The 18,791-nt window shown below is 43.4% G+C and overlaps 1 protein-coding gene across 1 annotated transcript in view; it reads left to right on the top strand.

Annotated features, from left to right (window-relative positions):
- The window catches only part of LOC144491393 (putative E3 ubiquitin-protein ligase HERC3), a 58,823-nt gene extending 41,328 nt beyond the window's left edge, over window positions 1–17,495 (top strand). The window contains exons 18-25 of the mRNA XM_078209156.1: window positions 1,541–1,648; window positions 2,807–2,944; window positions 5,579–5,745; window positions 6,681–6,735; window positions 8,958–9,043; window positions 11,209–11,392; window positions 13,159–13,258; window positions 14,334–17,495. Of these exons, the coding sequence (XP_078065282.1) occupies window positions 1,541–1,648; window positions 2,807–2,944; window positions 5,579–5,745; window positions 6,681–6,735; window positions 8,958–9,043; window positions 11,209–11,392; window positions 13,159–13,258; window positions 14,334–14,554 (1,059 nt within the window). The 3' untranslated portion in view covers window positions 14,555–17,495. The remainder of the gene's footprint in view (window positions 1–1,540; window positions 1,649–2,806; window positions 2,945–5,578; window positions 5,746–6,680; window positions 6,736–8,957; window positions 9,044–11,208; window positions 11,393–13,158; window positions 13,259–14,333) is intronic.
- The last annotated feature ends 1,296 nt before the right edge of the window (window positions 17,496–18,791 follow it).

The raw sequence follows: 18,791 nt of genomic DNA on the forward strand, positions 1-18,791 counted from the left end.
AGCTGCAGACACAGAGGAGAGCTGCAGACACAGAGGAGAGTTGCAGACACAGAGGAGAGTTGCAGACACAGAGGAGAGTTGCAGACACAAAGGAGAGCTGCAGACACAAGGGAAAGCTGCAGACACAGAGGAGAGTTGCAGACACAGAGGAGAGTTGCAGACACAGAGGAGAGCTGCAGACACAGAGGAGAGCTGCAGACACAGAGGAGAGTTGCAGACACAGAGGAGAGTTGCAGACACAAAGGAGAGCTGCAGACACAAGGGAAAGCTGCAGACACAGAGGAGAGTTGCAGACACAGAGGAGAGCTGCAGACACAGAGGAGAGTTGCAGACACAGAGGAGAGCTGCAGACACAAAGGAGAGCTGCAGACACAAGGGAAAGCTGCAGACACAGAGGAGAGTTGCAGACACAGAGGAGAGCTGCAGACACAGAGGAGAGTTGCAGACACAGAGGAGAGTTGCAGACACAGAGGAGAGTTGCAGACACAAAGGAGAGCTGCAGACACAAGGGAAAGCTGCAGACACAGAGGAGAGCTGCAGACACAAAGGAGAGCTGCAAGCAGAGGTGCTGGAGGGTGAAAGCGATCAGTGCACAGATACAGACACAAAAATAAATCGACAAAGACAGAAAGAGGAACATAGAAGTTCTGGTGAAGAGACGATACAAATAGCTCTCAGGAAGAGGTCAGTTATTTGGATGACAGAAATCGCATAGTGCCATAGGTCTGCAGGGAGTGATGGGAATGCTTATGGTTGCATTAGACTTATCTGTGAATGAACTATTTAATATAAACTTTACCTTTTTATTTGAAGTATCATTTGCCTGTTAATTCATGGGTAATTTGGGGAAGCGATGGCCCAGTTGCTGGACTATTAATCTAGAAACTCAGCTAATGTTCTGGGGACCCGGGTTTGAATCCCGCCACAGCAGATGGTGGAATTTGAATTCAATAAAAAAAATCTAGAATTAAGAATCTACTGATGACCACGAAACCAGCGCCGATTGTCGGAAAAACCCAGCTGATTCACTAATGTCCTTGAGGGAAGGAAATCTGCTGTCCTTACCTGGTCTGGCCTACATATGACTTGAGAGCCACAGCAATGTGGTTGACTCTCAATTGCCCTCTGAAATGGCCCAGCAAGCCACTCAGTTTAAGGACAACTAGGGATGGGCAATAAATGCTGGCCAGCTAGTGACACCCATGTCCCACGAATGAACAACAAAAACATTATATTGGGTCTGATTATGTTAAAACAAAAGCTAGACCTAGTGGAATCCTGTTGGTAATTTCTTCATTTGGGGCCCATTCAGTAAATTTGGTTATTCTGGTTTACGGTTTCCTCCAGGGGGACTGTAGCGGACGGTAACAGCTAATTGTTTTTCTCTAGTTTACCAGATAATTATGCTAAAAGCAAAGCTGGAATCTATTTTACTCTCAGGCTCAAAGCAATGTTGTGGATTTTTCTCTGTCTCCTCCTCTGTGTGTACATTGACAGTCAGGAATAGCCTTCTAAGATGTGAAATAATTTAATTCAACAGGTCTGTCAATCAGTGCTCCCGCTGGCTGTTATGAGGAATACGATTCTTCAGGATGCATTGCATGGCTTAAGATTGACCAGATCAGCAGGTCAATTTGCTGCTCTTCAGGTACAGAACTGCCGCGTTCCACTGTATTGTCAATTCTTTTTCACTTTTATTCTAGTAACAAGTCTCACAACACCCAGGTTAAAGTCATGGAATCATAGAATCCTACAGTGCAGAAGGAGGCCATTCGGCCCATCGAGCCTGCACCAACCACAATCCCACCCTAGCCCCCCTGACACTAAGAGGCAATTTAGCATGGCCAATCCCCCGAATCTGCACATCTTTGGACTATGGGAGGAAACCGGAACGAGGTCATAAAATGCCGGCCAGGATGTATATTCCTGCTCCAGATCATTGAGATGGCTAATGCTTCATCTATTAGTAAGTTTACCAGAGGTTTCAGGGTCCTTTGTCCTCACGGATGGATTGTTTCCATTGGCCACGGCTTTGTCTTAGAAATGTAAAAGGACCTTTGCGCATTTCCTTGGAATTTGATTTTTTGCGGTCACAGGAGGCATTAGCACCACTTTAGAGATAACGAGGTTGCTGTTCTGAAGGTTAGAAATTCCTCTTGTATGAGCGACAACCAGTCATGGCTTCAGCCTTTGTCAATTATATGTTATATTTAAATAATTTTATTAACGAGCCAGGATGAGATAGATATAGGTATATATTTTTTCTTTAATATCTTCTTGGCCTAACACTCAGCTAATGAAAACATCTTCATCTGCCATTTACACATGCTGATCTTTTAATAGATGGTATTAGCACCGTTCCTAGCCTTTATCGTCACCATTTACATTCCCTTCATCTTTTTGTCTACGCCATCCGCTCCCCCCACCTCCCCTGCCCCCCGCCGCCCCACCTCACCCTTACAGTATAAATCTTGTCCTATTTTCCTTTTCTTCAGCTGTAACAAGGGTCAGCCTGACTTGAAGCTTTGGCTCTATTCTTTCTCCACAAATGCTGTCAGACCTACCGAGATTTTGCAGCATTTTCTGTTTTTGTTTCAGATTCCAGCATCCGCAGCCTTTTGCCTCTATCTTAATAAAAACGAGTGTTTGATTATTCATCAGCTGAAATGCATCAGGAATATGGAAGTCATTGTATAAACATATAACTTTGAGTAATAGTGCATGAAACGAGGAAGCGAACACCAAAGGCAAAGCACTCAAACACTTTTAAGCATATTAATTTTTATTCTTGATGCTGTTGTTTCAGGTCCAATTTATAGGTGAAGGGTGTGTTGGCCATGGTGTATCACAGGAATTCTTCACCCTCTTTAGTCAGGAACTGTACAAAAATGGACAGATATTTCACTGCTCTGAAGATTCTAATCTGCTTTGGTTTCCCAAGGAGGTAAGGTTTATTATACTAAGTGACCCCTCAAAGGTGAACATCAGAAAATTCTTCCACTTTTTTATTATATTTCTCACATGCAGGATGAGTGGATTTAGTAGAGAAGGGGTTGAGTTACAATATGGTAACCAGCACTCTAAAGTCATAAAGTTCTTCAGGCATTCATTGAAGGGCTACTGCGCCAATCATTGTTACTAAGCTGAGCATCTTATCATGACCTGAGAGTTTTTTCATGGGATGTGGGCGTTGCTGGCTGGGCCAGTATTTATTGCCCATCCCCAAGGGCATTTAAGAGTCACGTGTAGGCCAGACCAGGTAGGGATGGCAGATTTTCTTCCCTAAAGGACATTAGTGGGGAGGCAATGGCTGCGTGGAGACGATGGTCTAGTGGTATTATCGCTGGACTATTAATCCAGAGACGCAGCTAATGTCCTGGGGAGCCGGGTTCAAATCATGCCATGGCGGATGGTAGAATTTGAATTCAATATAAAAAGAAATATATCTGAAATTAAGAATCTACTGACGTCAATTGTCGGAAAAACCCGCTTGGTTCACGAATGCCTTTGAGGGAAGGAAATCTGCCATCCTTACCTGGTCTGGCTTACATGCGGCTCCAGAGCTACAGCAATGTGGTTAACCTTCAACTGCCCTTGGGCAACTAGGGATGGGCAATAAATGCTGGCCAGCCAGCGACACCCATGTCCCACGAATGACTAAAAAATTAGTGAACCAGATGTTTTTTTTGCTACAATCGACAATGGTCATCATTAGACTTTTAATTCCAGAATTTTTATTGAATTCAAATTTCACCATCTGCCATGGTGGGATTCAAACCCGGGTTCCAAGAGCATTTCCATGGGTCTCTGGATTACTGTTCCAGTGGCAATACCACTGTGCCACCACCTCCACTTTAGCCACATGTGATGGTCCCTATGCCATGGGAATCCTGCATTACCTTTCTCAACTAATGATGAGCAATAAATACCAGCCTTACCAGCTATGCTCACGTTCCTTGAATGAAGAGCAACATTTAAAAACACCCACTCCATAGAAGTCCAGGTGCTATGCCGTTTCCTGTTCCTGGCTTGAATGGGCATGTTCCAGATTTAAGGTCAGGTTTTCAGTAAGCTCTCCTGGCAGGTGAAGCTTCTATCTAAAAGCACGTAATCTGAAAATCTCTCTCGTCTCTTTATATTCATTGCATGTGGGTGTCACTGGCTGGGTCAGCATTTATTGCCCACCCCTAATTGCCCTTGAGTCACTCGGCCATTTCAGAGGACATTTAAGAGCCAAACATATTGCTGTGGATCTGGGGTAGAATTCTCCCGTCCCGCCTGCCACGGGAATCATAGCGGGCGGAGCAGGATCATGCAAAGGTCCGTTGACCTTATTCTGGTCTTGAGGTGAGCACAGCTGGAATAGCCCGCCACGGGCATCATGTAGGCCAGACCAGGTAAGGACAGCAGATTTCCTTCACTAAAGGACATTAGTGAACCAGATGGGTTTTTACAACAATGGTTTCATGATCATGATTAGACTTTTAATGTCAAAATTTTATTGGATTCAAATTTCACCATCTACCATGGTGGGATTTGAACCTGGGTCTCTGGATTGCTCGTCACTGATATTACCACTGTGGGGTCCATTCATTTCTTTGAATAGATGAAGACGGACGGCACTGATACAGAGTTTAAATGAATTTCTTTTATTGAACAGAACTTAAAATTAAATCATTACAGAAGCTAAAACAAAGAGAAAAGCTGGAGAAAGAGAGAGAGAGATTGGTTTTCCTGCCAGTCCTCTGCTGATCTTGAATGCAGAACTCAAAAACAAAGCTGAACTCAACTGCAAACACAGCTGAAACTACAATATATGTCACTCATTATCTTTGTTATTGCAATTGTTTGGCACATGCTGTCTCTAATTTGGAGAAATAGGCCTTGCAGATGTTGTTTATGAAAAGCTTTGTTTGGCTTATTAAAAAACATGTTTTGTTGGCATTGTACTTTTCAAAAATGCAGTCAATTTCTAGGTAACCCAGCATGCCTTCTGAGTTTTAAAATGTAGTCAAGTGTTAGTTAATTTTTTTTAAGCTTAGCCATTTAAATGTAATTGCGTAGGCAGAAATATCTTAAAATGAAGCACAGTGGTTAGCACAGCTGCCTCACAGCGCCAGAGACCCTGGTTCAATTCCGGCCTCGGGTGACTGTCAATCTAGAGTTTGTACATTCTCCCCGTGTCTGCGTGGGTTTCCTCCGGGTGCTCTGGTTTCCTCCCACAGTCCAAAAATGTGCAGGTTAGGTTGATTGGCCATGCTAAATTGTGCCTTAGTGTCAGGGGGATTAGCAGGGTAAATATGTGGGGTTACGGGGAAAGGGTGGGATTGTTGTCGGTGGGACGAATGGCTTCCTTCTGCACTGTAGGGATTCTATGATTCTTTGCATAGATGAAACAAATCTTTGAACATAGAAGTCTTTGCATAGATGAAGCAAATCATACACAGGATCCGTCAACAACCATTATGCCACTGTTTCCTCAACTTTCAACTAAAACTGATTCTGTGGTAGGGAAATGTTGTGAAGACTTTACAAGGAAGGATTTTACAATTTTGCTTTTTTAAAAAAATATGCACAGGAACCAGAAGTGGATGATGTATTTTATCTGGTGGGAATTCTTTGTGGACTTGCTGTGTCCAATGGCTTTATTTGCAATTTTCGCTTCCCGTTGGCTTTGTACAAAAAACTGCTCCACGAGCAGCCAACACTGGAAGACCTGAAGGAACTGTCAAGAGTAGGAGAAGGGTGAGTGAACTTCAAGCATCTCCTCACACTTCCATCCACCAAACTAGCAAACCATTAATGTGAATCGCTCCTGTAAAATTGACCTCTTGTCCTTGGTGCAGTGAAACCTCCACTGCCGCAAAACACACCGTGGGGATGCGTGGGAAATCTGACCCCAGGCTCATAAAGTCGGTTCCTGGGATGAAGGGGTTTGTCTTATGAGGAATGTTCAAGCAGGTTGGGGCCTAAACCCGTTGGAGTTAGAAGAATGATGGGTGATCTTATTTAAATATATGGGAGTCTGAGGAGACCAGCTAGATATTGAGAGGATGTTTCCCCTGGTGAGGGAATAGGGGACACAGTTTCAAACTAAAGAGTCTCACATTTAAGATGGAGATGAGCAGGAATATCTTCTCACAGAGGGTTGGTAACCTTTGGAATTCACTATCCCAGAAAGCAGTGAAGACGGGGATCACTGAATATATTCATGGTTGAATTTGACAGATTTTTGATCGACAAGGGAGTTAAGGGTCATATAAGACCTGTGCAATTTTCCAAGTTACTACAAAGAGTTGCCACAAAATTAGTCATAAAATTAACGATTTCAAATATAAAGTTTGCTGTTTGCTTTGATGAACACTCTCTGATCAATTGAAATGAACCAATTTGCAATTGCCTGCATAGTCCAATACAAATCTTGTTTCGAAACTGGCAACGCAATGACAGATCTTACTGAAATGAACAGAGAAAATGCTGGAAAGCAGGCCTGTGGAGAAGAAGAGTCATACAGGACTCGGAACGTTAACTCTGTTTCTCTCTCCACAGATGCTGCAAGACCTGCTGAGATCTTCCAGCATTTCCTGTTTTTATTTCAGATTTCCAGCCTCTGCAGTATTTTGCTTTTATGTTAGTGACAAATCTTACTGATTAGCTGTGTCTTTCTCTTGATAATACAGACTCCAGAAGTTCCTTGACAGCAAGTGTGATGACACTGAAGACCTGTGTTTCTCTGTAAGTTTACTCTTGTGCTAGGTCACTGATTTAACTTTCAAACTATTAACAAATTGAAGTAAAATGAAAGGGCCACCATGCAAATTACAGGGCAGAGTGGAACAAAAGTAGGTCAGAGTTAGTAGAGCGCATTCAGACCAAGAAGGCCAAGAGAGGGCCTGATAAATTTGGAGAACTGTAGACGCCTATTGTGCCTCCACGAGCAGCTCGTCTGTCCTGGAAAACACATTTCCCCAGCAGGTGAAAGCAAAGTGTGGGTGCTGGAATCTGAAACAAAAACAGAAAATGCTGGAAAATCTCAGCAGGTCTGACAGCACCTGTCGAGAGAGAATAGAGTAAGAAGTTTAACAACACCAGGTTAAAGTCCAACAAGTTTATTTGGTAGCAAAAGTCACACTTGTGTGGCTATTGCTACCAAATAAACCTGTTGGACTTTAACCTGGTGTTATTAAACTTCTTACTGTGTTTAACCCAGTCCAACGCCGGCATCTCCACATCGAGAGAGAATAGAGCCAACGTTTCGAGTCTGGATGACCCTTCACCAGTGTGCAAATAATCAACCCAATATCAATCGAGGATTATTGGAAATCAACAAGAAAGTGGAGCTGAAGGTGAGATCCGATCTCATGATGTTACTGAACAGTGAAGCATGCTGGAGGGTCCATTTAGCTATTCCTGCTCCTTATTTTTTAATTCATTTTTGGGACATGGGCGTCGCTGGCTGGCCAGCATTTATTGCCCATCCCTAGTTGCCCAAAGGCAGTTAAGAGTTAACCACATTGCTGTGGCTCTGGAGTCACATATAGGCCAGACAAGGTGAGGACGGCAGATTTCCTTCCCTAAAGGGCATAAGTGAACCAGATGGGTTTTTCCGACAATTGACAATGGTGTCACGATCATCAGTAGGTTTCTAATTCCAGATTTTTAAAAAATTGAATTCAAATTCCACCATCCGCCGTGGCGGGATATGAAACCCGGGTCCTCAGAACATTAGCTGAGTTTCTGGATTGATAATCTAGTGATAATACCACTAGGGCATTGCCTCTCCAAATTGGGAGCAGTTTAGAATTCAGCAAAGAAGGACCAAGAGATTGATTAAGAGAGAAAAAATAAAGTATGAGAATAAAATTGCAAGTAATATGAAAGCAGACCTTAAAATATTGTCAGTATGTAAAAAGGAAAAGATGAGTGAAGACAAATATCCCTTACAATCTGAAATGGGAGGATTTATAATGGAGAACAAGGAAATGGCAGAGCAATTTGGTTCTGTCTTCACAGAGGAAGACACAAATAACTTCCCTGAAATGCTAAGTAACGAAGAGTCCAGTGAGAAAGAGGAACTGAAGGAAAGTAATATTACTACAAAATAATAGTGCTGGAAAAATTAATGGGACTGAAAGTTGATGAATCCTCAGAACCTGAAATCTACGCTCCAGAGTACTGCAGGAGGTGACCATGGAAATAGTGGATACGTTGGTTGTCATCTTCCAAAATTCCAGTGATTCTGGATCAATTGGAGCAGATTGGAGAGTGCCAAATATAACCCCGCTATTTCAAAAAGGAGGGAGAGAGAAAATGGTGAATTACAGACTGGTTAGCCTAACATCAGCAGTAAGGACAATACAAGCGTCGATGATAAAGGAGGTGATAACAGGACACTTGGGAAATATCAACAGGATTGGACAAGGTCAACATGGATTTATGAAAGGCAAATCATGTTTGACAAACCTACTGGAGTTTTTTGAGGACTTAACTACTAGAATAGATAAGGGCGAACCAGTGGATGTGGTGTATTTAGATTTTCAGAAAGCTTTTGATGAAGTCCGCATAAGAGGTTAGTGTGCAAAATTAAGGCAGATGAGACTGGGATAATATATTGGGTAAAATTCTCAGGGCCTGTTCACCGCAGGCACTCATTCCGCTATGGCCGCTACCTCTCAAAAGAGGGCCACAATGGGATTTGCGGCAGCAAGATCTCAATTTGAGATCTTCACTGTGCTCCAGCGTCAATGTAATCAGGTTCACACTGAAGGCAAAATCATCTCGGAGAAAAATGTATGCTTAAAGAGCCTAAATGAGTTGATTGGATTCATACGAATTGTGTGACAAAATGAAAAGCTAAGTGTGATGAAATATGAACTTATTGTAAAATATGGTTATAAACTGCAGACAAACCAGAAGAAAAAGTACATCCTGTAAACTTGTGGGTTTTATTTTTGCAGGTATGCGAAGAAACAGCTGATGGGGAGGTGGTTGTGCATGAATTAATTCCTGATGGCAGCAATATCCCAGTTCAAAATCATAATAGGTAAATGTTCTCCATTAATATAAACTCTTCAATCGTTACTGACGGGTGACAGGGTCAGGAGTTAGCCTTGGCACTCCATTCCCATTGGATAAGGGTCCTCTGCTGGATGTCAACGTGTTATTCAGCGACTGAAGCACGGTGGCGCAGTGGTTAGCACTGCTGTCTCACAGCGCCAGGTACCGGGTTCGATTCCCGGCTTGGATCACTGTCAGTGTGGAGTTTGCACATTCCCCCCATGTCTGCATGGGTTTCCTCTGGGTGCTCCGGTTTCCTCCCACAGTCCAAAGATGTGCTGGTTAGGTGCGTTGGCCATGCTAACTTAACCCTCAGTGTACCGAACAGGCACCGGAGTGTGGCGACTAGGGGATCTTCACAGTAACTTAATTGCAGCGTTAATGTAAGCCTACTTGTGACTAATAAGTAAACTTTATCTCTGTTGTCCAAGGCCAGTCATTTGTGACATGTGAACTGGAAGCGCTTGGTAAAGGCATCCCAGCTGAGCACCTTGTGGCGGTTACAAATGTGCACTTTCCAACAGGTCACCTGTTTCATGACTGGAGCCATATGCCCCAGCTCATTTTCTCTGAGTCTTGAGATGCTGCAACCTCCTATAATGTTGCCTTGTCTCCCTGGCTGAGGTTAGCCACCTCAACACACATCAAGGGTTGACGTGGAACCTATCCAATTTGTATGGATCCGAGGAACTTTACTCAGAGTCTAGTCACGTACCAACTCTTTGACGGGCAGAGTGCCTGAAGTTTTCTCAATTCATGGAACCAGTGGGAGAGACTCTCATCAACAGGGCAAACTTGCAACATTACCTTCAACCCTTTGCAGCATAAAAGTTGTGTTTTTAGTATAATACACTCTCAGGATATGGGAGTCACCAACAAGAATCTTAGAATCCCTACAGTGTAGAAGGAAGCCATTCAGCCCATCAAGCCTGCACATATAACAATCCCAGGCCCTATCCCCGTAACCTCACATATTTACCCCTGACACACTGGGCGTGTCCTGAAACTGTAAAATCCTGCCTGAGATCAGTGGATGTTTCCATGATCCGCCCTTTCCCTGCTCTGATTCCCGTGGTGGGCAGGACAGTAAAATTCCGGCCTAAGAGCTACTCAACGTGGCTAATCAACCTAACCCACACATCATTGGATGATTTATTTATGTTGTCCATCCACGGTTACCTTGTTAGGCGTAACTATAGAAATACTGTTTTAGCCAAAACATTTTTCCTACATTCAGTACAAGTAAACATACTTCACGAACGTCTGCGACCACTTGTTCTAGGAGGTGTTCTTCTAATCAAATCATCAGTATCTATACAGTGACAGTAGCTTCACTATCCTGCTTTGACCAAATGTTTGAGCATGTTATCATCTGCAGTCCAACCCTATTTCACAGGAAGGTATGGTGGTAGAATAGATACAACATATAGAGAATTAATAAAAGCAAAATACTGGAATCAGAGTCATCCAGACTCAAAACGTTGGCTCCATTCTCTCTCCACAGATAATGTCAGACCTGCTGAGATTTTCCAGCATTTTCTGTACATAGAGAATGGAAATTGGCTTGTATCTCCTTGCATTTGGCATGTCAGCTATGACTCTCGCCAACTTTTACAGATGCAGCATAGAAAGCATTCTTTCTGGTTGTATCACAGCTTGGTATGGCTCCTGTTCTGCCCAAGACCACAAGAAACTATAAAAGGTCGTGAATGTAGCCCAATCCATTACGCAAACCAGCCTCCCATCGATTGACTCCCGCTGCATTGGCAAAGCAGCCAGCATAATCAAGGACCCCACGCACCCCAGACATTCTCTTTTCCACCTTCTTCTGTCGGGAAAAAGATACAAAAGTCTAAGGTCACATACCAACCGACTCAAGAACAGCTTCTTCCCTGCTGCCATCAGACTTTTGAAACATCTACCTTGATTGATCTTTCTCTACACTCTAGCTATGACTGTAACACTACATTTTACATTCTCTCGTTTTCTTCTCTATGTACGGTATGCTTTGTCTGTATGGCACATAAGAAACAATACTTTTCACTGTATGTTAATACATATGACAATAATAAATCAAATCAAATCAAGTTGAAGTGATCAAACGACTGCAGCGTGTTATGCATTTTCTAAATCTAAATTCTTTTTAAATAGGAAGCAGTATGTTGATGCGTATGTGGATTATAAACTCAACGTGTCTGTGAAGAAACAATTTGAAGCCTTTTCACAAGGTTTCAGGAGCCATATGACAGTGCCAATTGTGGATGTATTCCATGCTGAAGAACTGAGGGATGTTATCCAAGGAAACACCAATTACGAGTGGGAGCAGCTGGAACAGGTCTGGCGCTGTGTTCCACATTTACTTCTCAATGTCCTTGACAATTTCTACCTTGCCTGTACAGGGAGTAAATGCAGTGTCACAGCGCACTAAATAATAATCTAGAATTTTTTTTATTTGTTCAGAGGATGTGGGCATTGCTGGCTGCGCCAGCATTTATTGCCCATCCCTAATTGCCCTTGAACTGAACGGTTTCATGGAAGCGTCAGCCGCATTGATGTGGATCTAGAGTCACATGTAGGCCAGGCCAGATAAGAATGCTAGATTTCCTTCCATAAAGGACGTTACTGAACCAGATGGGTTTCTACAACAATCGACAATTGTTTCATGATCATCATTAAACTTTTAACTTTTTTAAGACTTTTTTTGAAATCAAATTCCAGCATCTGCCTTGGTGGGATTCGAACCCTGATCCCCAGAGCATCATCCTGGGTCTCTGGATTAATTGTCCAGCGACAATACCACTGCACCACCATAAGAGCAGAATTAGGCCACTCGTCCCATCGAGTCTGCTTTGCCATTCAATCATGGCTGATATTTTTCTCAACCCCATTTTCCCACCTTTTCCCGTAACCTTTGATTCCCCTTACCAATCACAAATGTATCTATCGCTGCATGGGTCAACCTGTAGATGAGAAATAGGAAGGGCCAAAGGCAGATCCTTTGGAGATGCCACGGGTAAGAGCACAGGAGTGGGAAGAGAAGCCATTGCAAATGGTTTTCTGGCTATGATAGACAGATAGATAAGAATGGAACCACATGAGAGCAGTCCCATCCAGCTGAATGGCAGTGGAGTGACATTGGAGGAGGTCATCTATGTCAAAGGCTAAAGATAGGTCAAGAAGGATGAGGAGGCAAAGTTTACCTTTGTCACTGTTATAGTCCACCAACATTCAGTAGCAGCAGTGTGTACCATCTACGAGATGCACTGCAGAAATTCACCAAAGATCCTCAGACAGCACCTTCCAAGCCCACGACCACTTCCATCTAGAAGGACAAGGGCAGCAGATGTATGGGAACACCACCACGTGCAAGTTCTCCTCCAAGTCACTCACCATCTTGACTTGGAAATATATTGCCATTCCTTTGCAGTCACTGGCTTATAATCCTGGAATTCCCTCCTTAACAACATTGAGGGTCAACCCACGGCACATCGACTGCAGTGTTTCAAGAAGGCAACTCACCTTCTCAAGGGCAACGAGGGATGGGCAATACATTCTGGCCAGCCAGCGACACCCATGTCCCACGAATGAATAAAAAAAGCCAGTTAGTGATGGAAGAATTTGGAGCTGATCCTTGTAGATTTATTCACAGAGTGAAACATTACAAGTATATCCCTCCTACTAACTCCCTCAGCATCAATAAGTGGCTCTTTATGTCTGCTCATGTAACCATCCACCTGATTATACTTAACTTCAATTGATGGAATTAACTGTAACATAGGATGCCACTTGTGATTTTGACAAGAGCCACTTGGCAGTGTGGCAGGGCAGAAACCTGATTGGAGGGCTTCAAATGTAGATTTGCGGGAAAGATGGGAATGGATTTGAGACGCATGTGCCAGAATTCTACTGCCCTGTCCCACATGGGATTGAATCAGGCAAGAAGCGGACAACGGAAAAGTCCGTTGACCTCGGGTGGGAATTTCCGGTCTCGCTCGAGTGAGGCCATAAAATCCCGGCCATAATGTCAATACCTCGATTAGATCAGCTCTCAAACATCTAAACCCAAAGAAATACAAACCAATCTATGTTTTACATATACAGAATGCAGTATACAATGGCTATACAAAGACTGACACAGCAGTCAGGAATTTTTGGGAAGTCTTTGAAAGCTTGTCAGAAAAGAAGAAAAAGCGGTTACTCGGTAAGTGGTCTATTTCAATGGATTTAACAAACATGTTTGTATCTTAACATGACCCATTAGCTAGCCAGGGTTATTCTTATCTGGCGAAAAGGAGATTATTCATGTAGCCATCCAACGTGCATGGATCTTAAGATGGCATAAAGAATCAAACAAGTTTAGAGTACAGGAAGAGGGCATTCGACCCATGGTGCCAGTTCTTTGAAAGAGTTTCTTGATTTGATTTATTATTGTCACAATCAATATTGTTCACCAATCAGTCCCACTCTCGTACTCTTCCCTCATAGCCCTGCTGTCCCCCAAATAGGTGGCACCGTGGTTAGCATTATTGTCTCGCAGTGCCAGGGACCTGGGTTCACGATTCCGGGCTTGGGTGACTGTGTGGAGTTTGCACGTTCACCCCGTGTCTGCGTGGGTTTCCTCCCGAGTGCTTCGGTTTCCTCCCACCCTCCAAAGGTGTGCAGATTAGGTGGATTGGCCATGCTAAATTTGCCCCTTAGTGTCCCAAGATGTGTAAATTCGCGGAATTAGTGGGGTAAATGCGCAGGGTTACGGGGATAGGGCAGTAAGATGCTCTATCGGAGACTTGTTGCAGATTCATTAGGCCAAATGGTCTCCTTCTGCACTGTAGGGATTCTATGATTCTACGTCTTTTCAAAGTTTCCCTTGAGTCTGTTTCCAACACTCTTTCAGCCGATACTTCCCAGATCATAACAGCGTATGCATGGAATCAATCTCATCTTCCCACTGGGTCTTTTGAGAGCTTTCAATGGGAGCTGGAATGTGTTGAGACCAAAGGCAGAGCCAGGAAGGGGGCGTTAAGGCAGCTTTCCAAAAAGCACAAGTGGATCTCAGTGTGGAGGGCGTGGAGAAGGAGGGGGCTTAAGGCCAATGAAGAGTGCGGCAATTTATTTTGTTGTGCATGCTGGTTCAATCTGCTGACATGGGACTACACAGGGCACTGGCTATTATGGAGGCAAGTAGCAGGAAGAGATTTGGGCACTTTTTATAAAGTGAATGAACCTGTCTCATCCTGAACATGATTTAATTTTGATGACTATTTTCTCCTTATCCTCAGCCTTTCTGTCAGGAAGTGAAAGAAACCCGGCCGGAGGGATTCGGAATTTCAACATTAAGATTATTAACACCAGGAGCTGTGACCCGGATTGTTCATATCCTCGTGCCTACACCTGTACCAAGACCCTCGACCTCCCCAACTACAGCAACATCGAAATACTGAGAGAGAGGTTACTGCATGCTATTAAATACAGTGAGGAATTCAATGCTGTACCGCCATAATATTTGCAGCTGGAGAAAGTATTTAATCTGAGGAGTGTTGGTGTTTGACTAAAAAAAACCTGACTAATTAAAAATAAATTGCATTGGAGCACTTAATTCATTACAAAACAGAAAAAAAACGGTGATTGTGTGGGGTCGCGGTGCTTAAAACCTCTCTACTCAAATATGTACATGTGCAGCTATTTATTTGAGTCTTCCACTAATGTGGGCAGTGATGGCAAGGCCAGCAGTTATTGCTCATGCCTAGTTTCCCTTGAGAGGAAGGTGGCGAGCTTCCTTCTGGGAGGGAGCTAAGCGGCTTGAGAAGCCAACTGAAAGGATGATTAAGAGTCAGGCACGCGGTTTGGAGCCACGTACAGACCAGAGCCAGTAGAAAAGCAGTGAACCATATAGTTTTTAATAGTAATCTTCTAATTTAACTTTTTATTCCAGTTTGGCTCAATCGAGTGGGATTTGAGGCGATGGCCTCGTGGTATTATTGCTAGACTATTAATCCAGAAACTCAGCTAATGTTCTGGGGACCCGAGTTCGAATCCCGCCACAGCAGATGATGAAATTTGAATTCAAGAAAAAAAATATCTGAAATTAAGAATCTACTGAATACCATGAAACCATTGTCAGAAAAACCCATCTGGTTCACTAATGTCTTTTAGGGAAAGAAATCTGCCGTCTTTACCTGGTCTGGCCTACATGTGACTCCAAAGCCACAGCAATGTGGTTGACTCTCAGCTATCCTCCAAGGACAACTACGGATGGGCAATAAATTGCTGGTCAACCAGCGACACCCATGTCCCATGAATGAATTTTTTTAAAAGATGAGATATATGCCCGAGAAAGATTTGGAAATGATGTGCCTTCATGTCTGTTTTACTTATGTCCAGTTACTTAAGAGTTCGTGTGAGAGAAACATAATTCAAGTAGGTTGTTGAAACAATCGCTCAATGGCATTGTCCAAAGCTAAAAATAAAACTAAAATATACTTATAGCGACACCCATGTCCCACGAATGAATAAAATTAAAGAATACAGGCCAGAATCTCTGGCCTCCCAGCCGAGTGTTTCCCACTGATGGGAGGTGGTACGTTGTTTGCTAGCAGTGTTGCCATTGTCAATAGGAATTCCCATTGACCAGAGAATCCCGCCGGCATGAACAGCCGGAGAATTGCAGCCTACATGTCTCTGGACGTTTATGCAGGATTACTGCTCGATGAGCATAGCCACTACACTCCCATACCCCTGTGTTGAATCATGTACAGCACATCGCTGTAGGGAAATACACTAATTCCATGCAACCAGTATAAAGGATCGGGGAAATATTATATGCACTTAAGAGGTATGTATTGAGAAGGTGTTGTGACTGCCAGTGCTATGACATGTGTTTAATGTTGGCCTCACTTTAAGAAAAGTACACTTTGCGATTTGTCTCAATATTTGGAGCAAATATAGTGGGTGGAATTTTACCATCCGAGCCATGGGAATCGTAGCGGATATGACATAGACCATGCAAAGGTCCATTGATCTCAGGCGGGATTTTCCAGTCTTGGGGCGAGCGCGGCCAGAAAATCCCACCCTTGTCTCTTCACAGTAATTTAAGGATGAACTTGCTGCCATTTTAAGTTTTGCCACAGCAGGACAAATATAACATCATGTTTCGTAGAATCATGGTGAATATGAACCAAAGAAACGGGCCATCGGCCGATCCAGTCCATTCTGACATTCATGTTCAACTCAAGCCTCCTCCCTATCCTTCCTCATGTAACCCTATCAGCAGAGCCTTCTGTTCCTATCTCCCGCATATGTTTAATAGCACCAGCATATCCAGCACCAACCATCACAGGATGAGAATCCCTCATTTTTGGTAGGGAGTTCCTCATTCCCCCAGTCTCTGGGTGAAATGTTTCTTCTGAATTCTATTTGATATCTTGGTGACAGTTTTTTATTGTTGGCTTTTAGTTTTCTATCTCCCACAAATGGAAATACTCTCTCACTTTATCAAAATCCTTCATAATTGTAAAGACCTCTATTCCGACACCACTCGGCCTTCTCTCTACAAGAAAGGAAGAACCAGTCTGTTCATCCTTTCCCTCCGTGAGTATGAGCTCACATTTCTGGTTATACATTTTTTACACCCTCACGAGTGCCTCTCCATCATTTTTATAATAATATGACCAGAACTGTACACTGCATTTCAAGTGTGGTCCAACCTGGGTTCAGTACAGGTTCAGCACAATTTATCTACTTTTCAGTTCCTGTATTGGGTGGCGCAGTGGTTAGCGCTGCTGCCTCACAGTGCCAGGGACCTGGGTTCAATTCCGGCCCCAGGAGACTGTCTGTGTGGAGATTGCATGTTCTCCCCATGTCTGCGTGGGTTTCCTCCGGGTGCTCCGGTTTCCCCCCACAGTCCAAAGATGTGCGGGTTAGGTTGATTGGACATGCTAAATTGCCCCTTAGTGTCAGGGCGATTAGCATGGGGTTACAGGGTTAGGGCCTGGGTGGGATTGTGGTCGGTGCAGGCTCAATGGGCTGAATGGCCTCCTTCTGCACTGTAGGAATTCTATGGATTCTATGATCCTAGTGCTTGGTTTAATTTATTTTTGACCATAATAATGTGTTGCTGCGTTTACTGATTTGTGTATTTATTCTCTCAGATTTCTTTGCTCCACTACCTCATTTTGATTCTTAATTTCCAAGTAATCTGCGCCCATTGTTATTTTACCGAAATGTAATATCACTCAGGTATCTGTAGTGAAACTCATTGTCAATGATGTGTCCATCCTGCGCATGTTATATATTCCTTCAGATCAGAGACCTTGAAGAATCTAAAACACTGCATTGTTGCGGCTAACTTTGTGAAAATTTTAAATATTTTCATATGTAAACAGCTATTCATAATTTTATTGTGACATTGAAAATTAATTAAAATAAGAGATTTATTGGTTTTTATTCCTTGTGTCGGAGTTAAGTTATTGAGTGCTAAGAATTTTCATTGTTACAGCTGGGCTTGGAATGGACCAGAGTGTTTCTCAATCATTGTTGCCCTTCCACAGGACTGTTGCTTCAGTCTGTCGTTGATCTTACAGATAGAATGTCTTTGCTCTGTAACCTCTCAGACACAATTCCTACAATTTCTTGCACATTTCTTAAAATTAAGTAAAGTTTATTTATTATTCACAAGTAAGGCTTACATTAACACTGCAATGAAATTACTGTGAAATTCCCCTAGGCGTCACACCTGCGCCTGTTCGGGTACACTGAGAAAGAATTTAGCACGGCCAATGCACCTAACCAACACGTCGTTCAGACTGTGAGAGGAAACCAGAGCACCTGGAGGAAACCCATGCAGACACGGGGAGAATGTGCAAACTCCACACAGACAGTGACCCAAGCCAGGAATCGAACCCGGGTCCCTGGCACTGTGAGGCACCAGTGCTAACCACCGTGCCACATTTCTTAATGTTTCAGGTATGAGAATGCCTAAAGTTTTGCTCTGCACTTCCCAAACTAGTAGGTGAACACAGTCAGTAATGAGAACTCATCACATGACAGTTTCTGAATGTGTTCTAGTTGTATTAAAGGACATAAAATCTGATGCATCGTACGATCCATTTTATTTAGGCCCAGGGCCCTTCTGATGTTAGAGATAGAACATAGAACAGTGCAGCACAGAACAGGCCCTTCGGCCCACGATGTTGTGCCCAGCTTTATCTGAAACCAAGATCAAGCTATCCCACTCCCTATCATTCTGGTGTGCTCCATGTGCCTATCCAATAACCGCTTAAATGTTCCTAAAGTGTCTGACTCCACTATCACTGCAGGCAGTCCATTCCACACCCCAACCACTCTCTGCATAAAGAACCTACCTCTGATATCCTTCCTATATCTCCCACCATGAACCCTATAGTTATGCCCCCTTGTAATAGTCTTTGAACATTCACTCTATCTAATCCCTTCATCATTTTATAAACCTCTATTAAGTCTCCCCTCAGCCTCCTCTGCTCCAGAGAGAACAGCCCTAGCTCCCTCAACCTTTCCTCATAAGACCTACCCTCCAAACCAGGCAGCATCCTGGTAAATCTCCTCTGCACTCTTTCCAGCGCTTCCACATCCCTCTTATAGTGAGGTGACCAGAACTGCACACAATATTCCAAATGTGGTCTCACCAAGGTCCTGTACAGTTGCAGCATAACCCCACGGCTCTTAAACTCCAACCCCTTGTTAATAAAAGCTAACACACTATA

Source organism: Mustelus asterias, chromosome 1, assembly GCF_964213995.1.
Source record: "Mustelus asterias chromosome 1, sMusAst1.hap1.1, whole genome shotgun sequence".
In the NCBI taxonomy this organism is placed as follows: domain Eukaryota; kingdom Metazoa; phylum Chordata; class Chondrichthyes; order Carcharhiniformes; family Triakidae; genus Mustelus; species Mustelus asterias.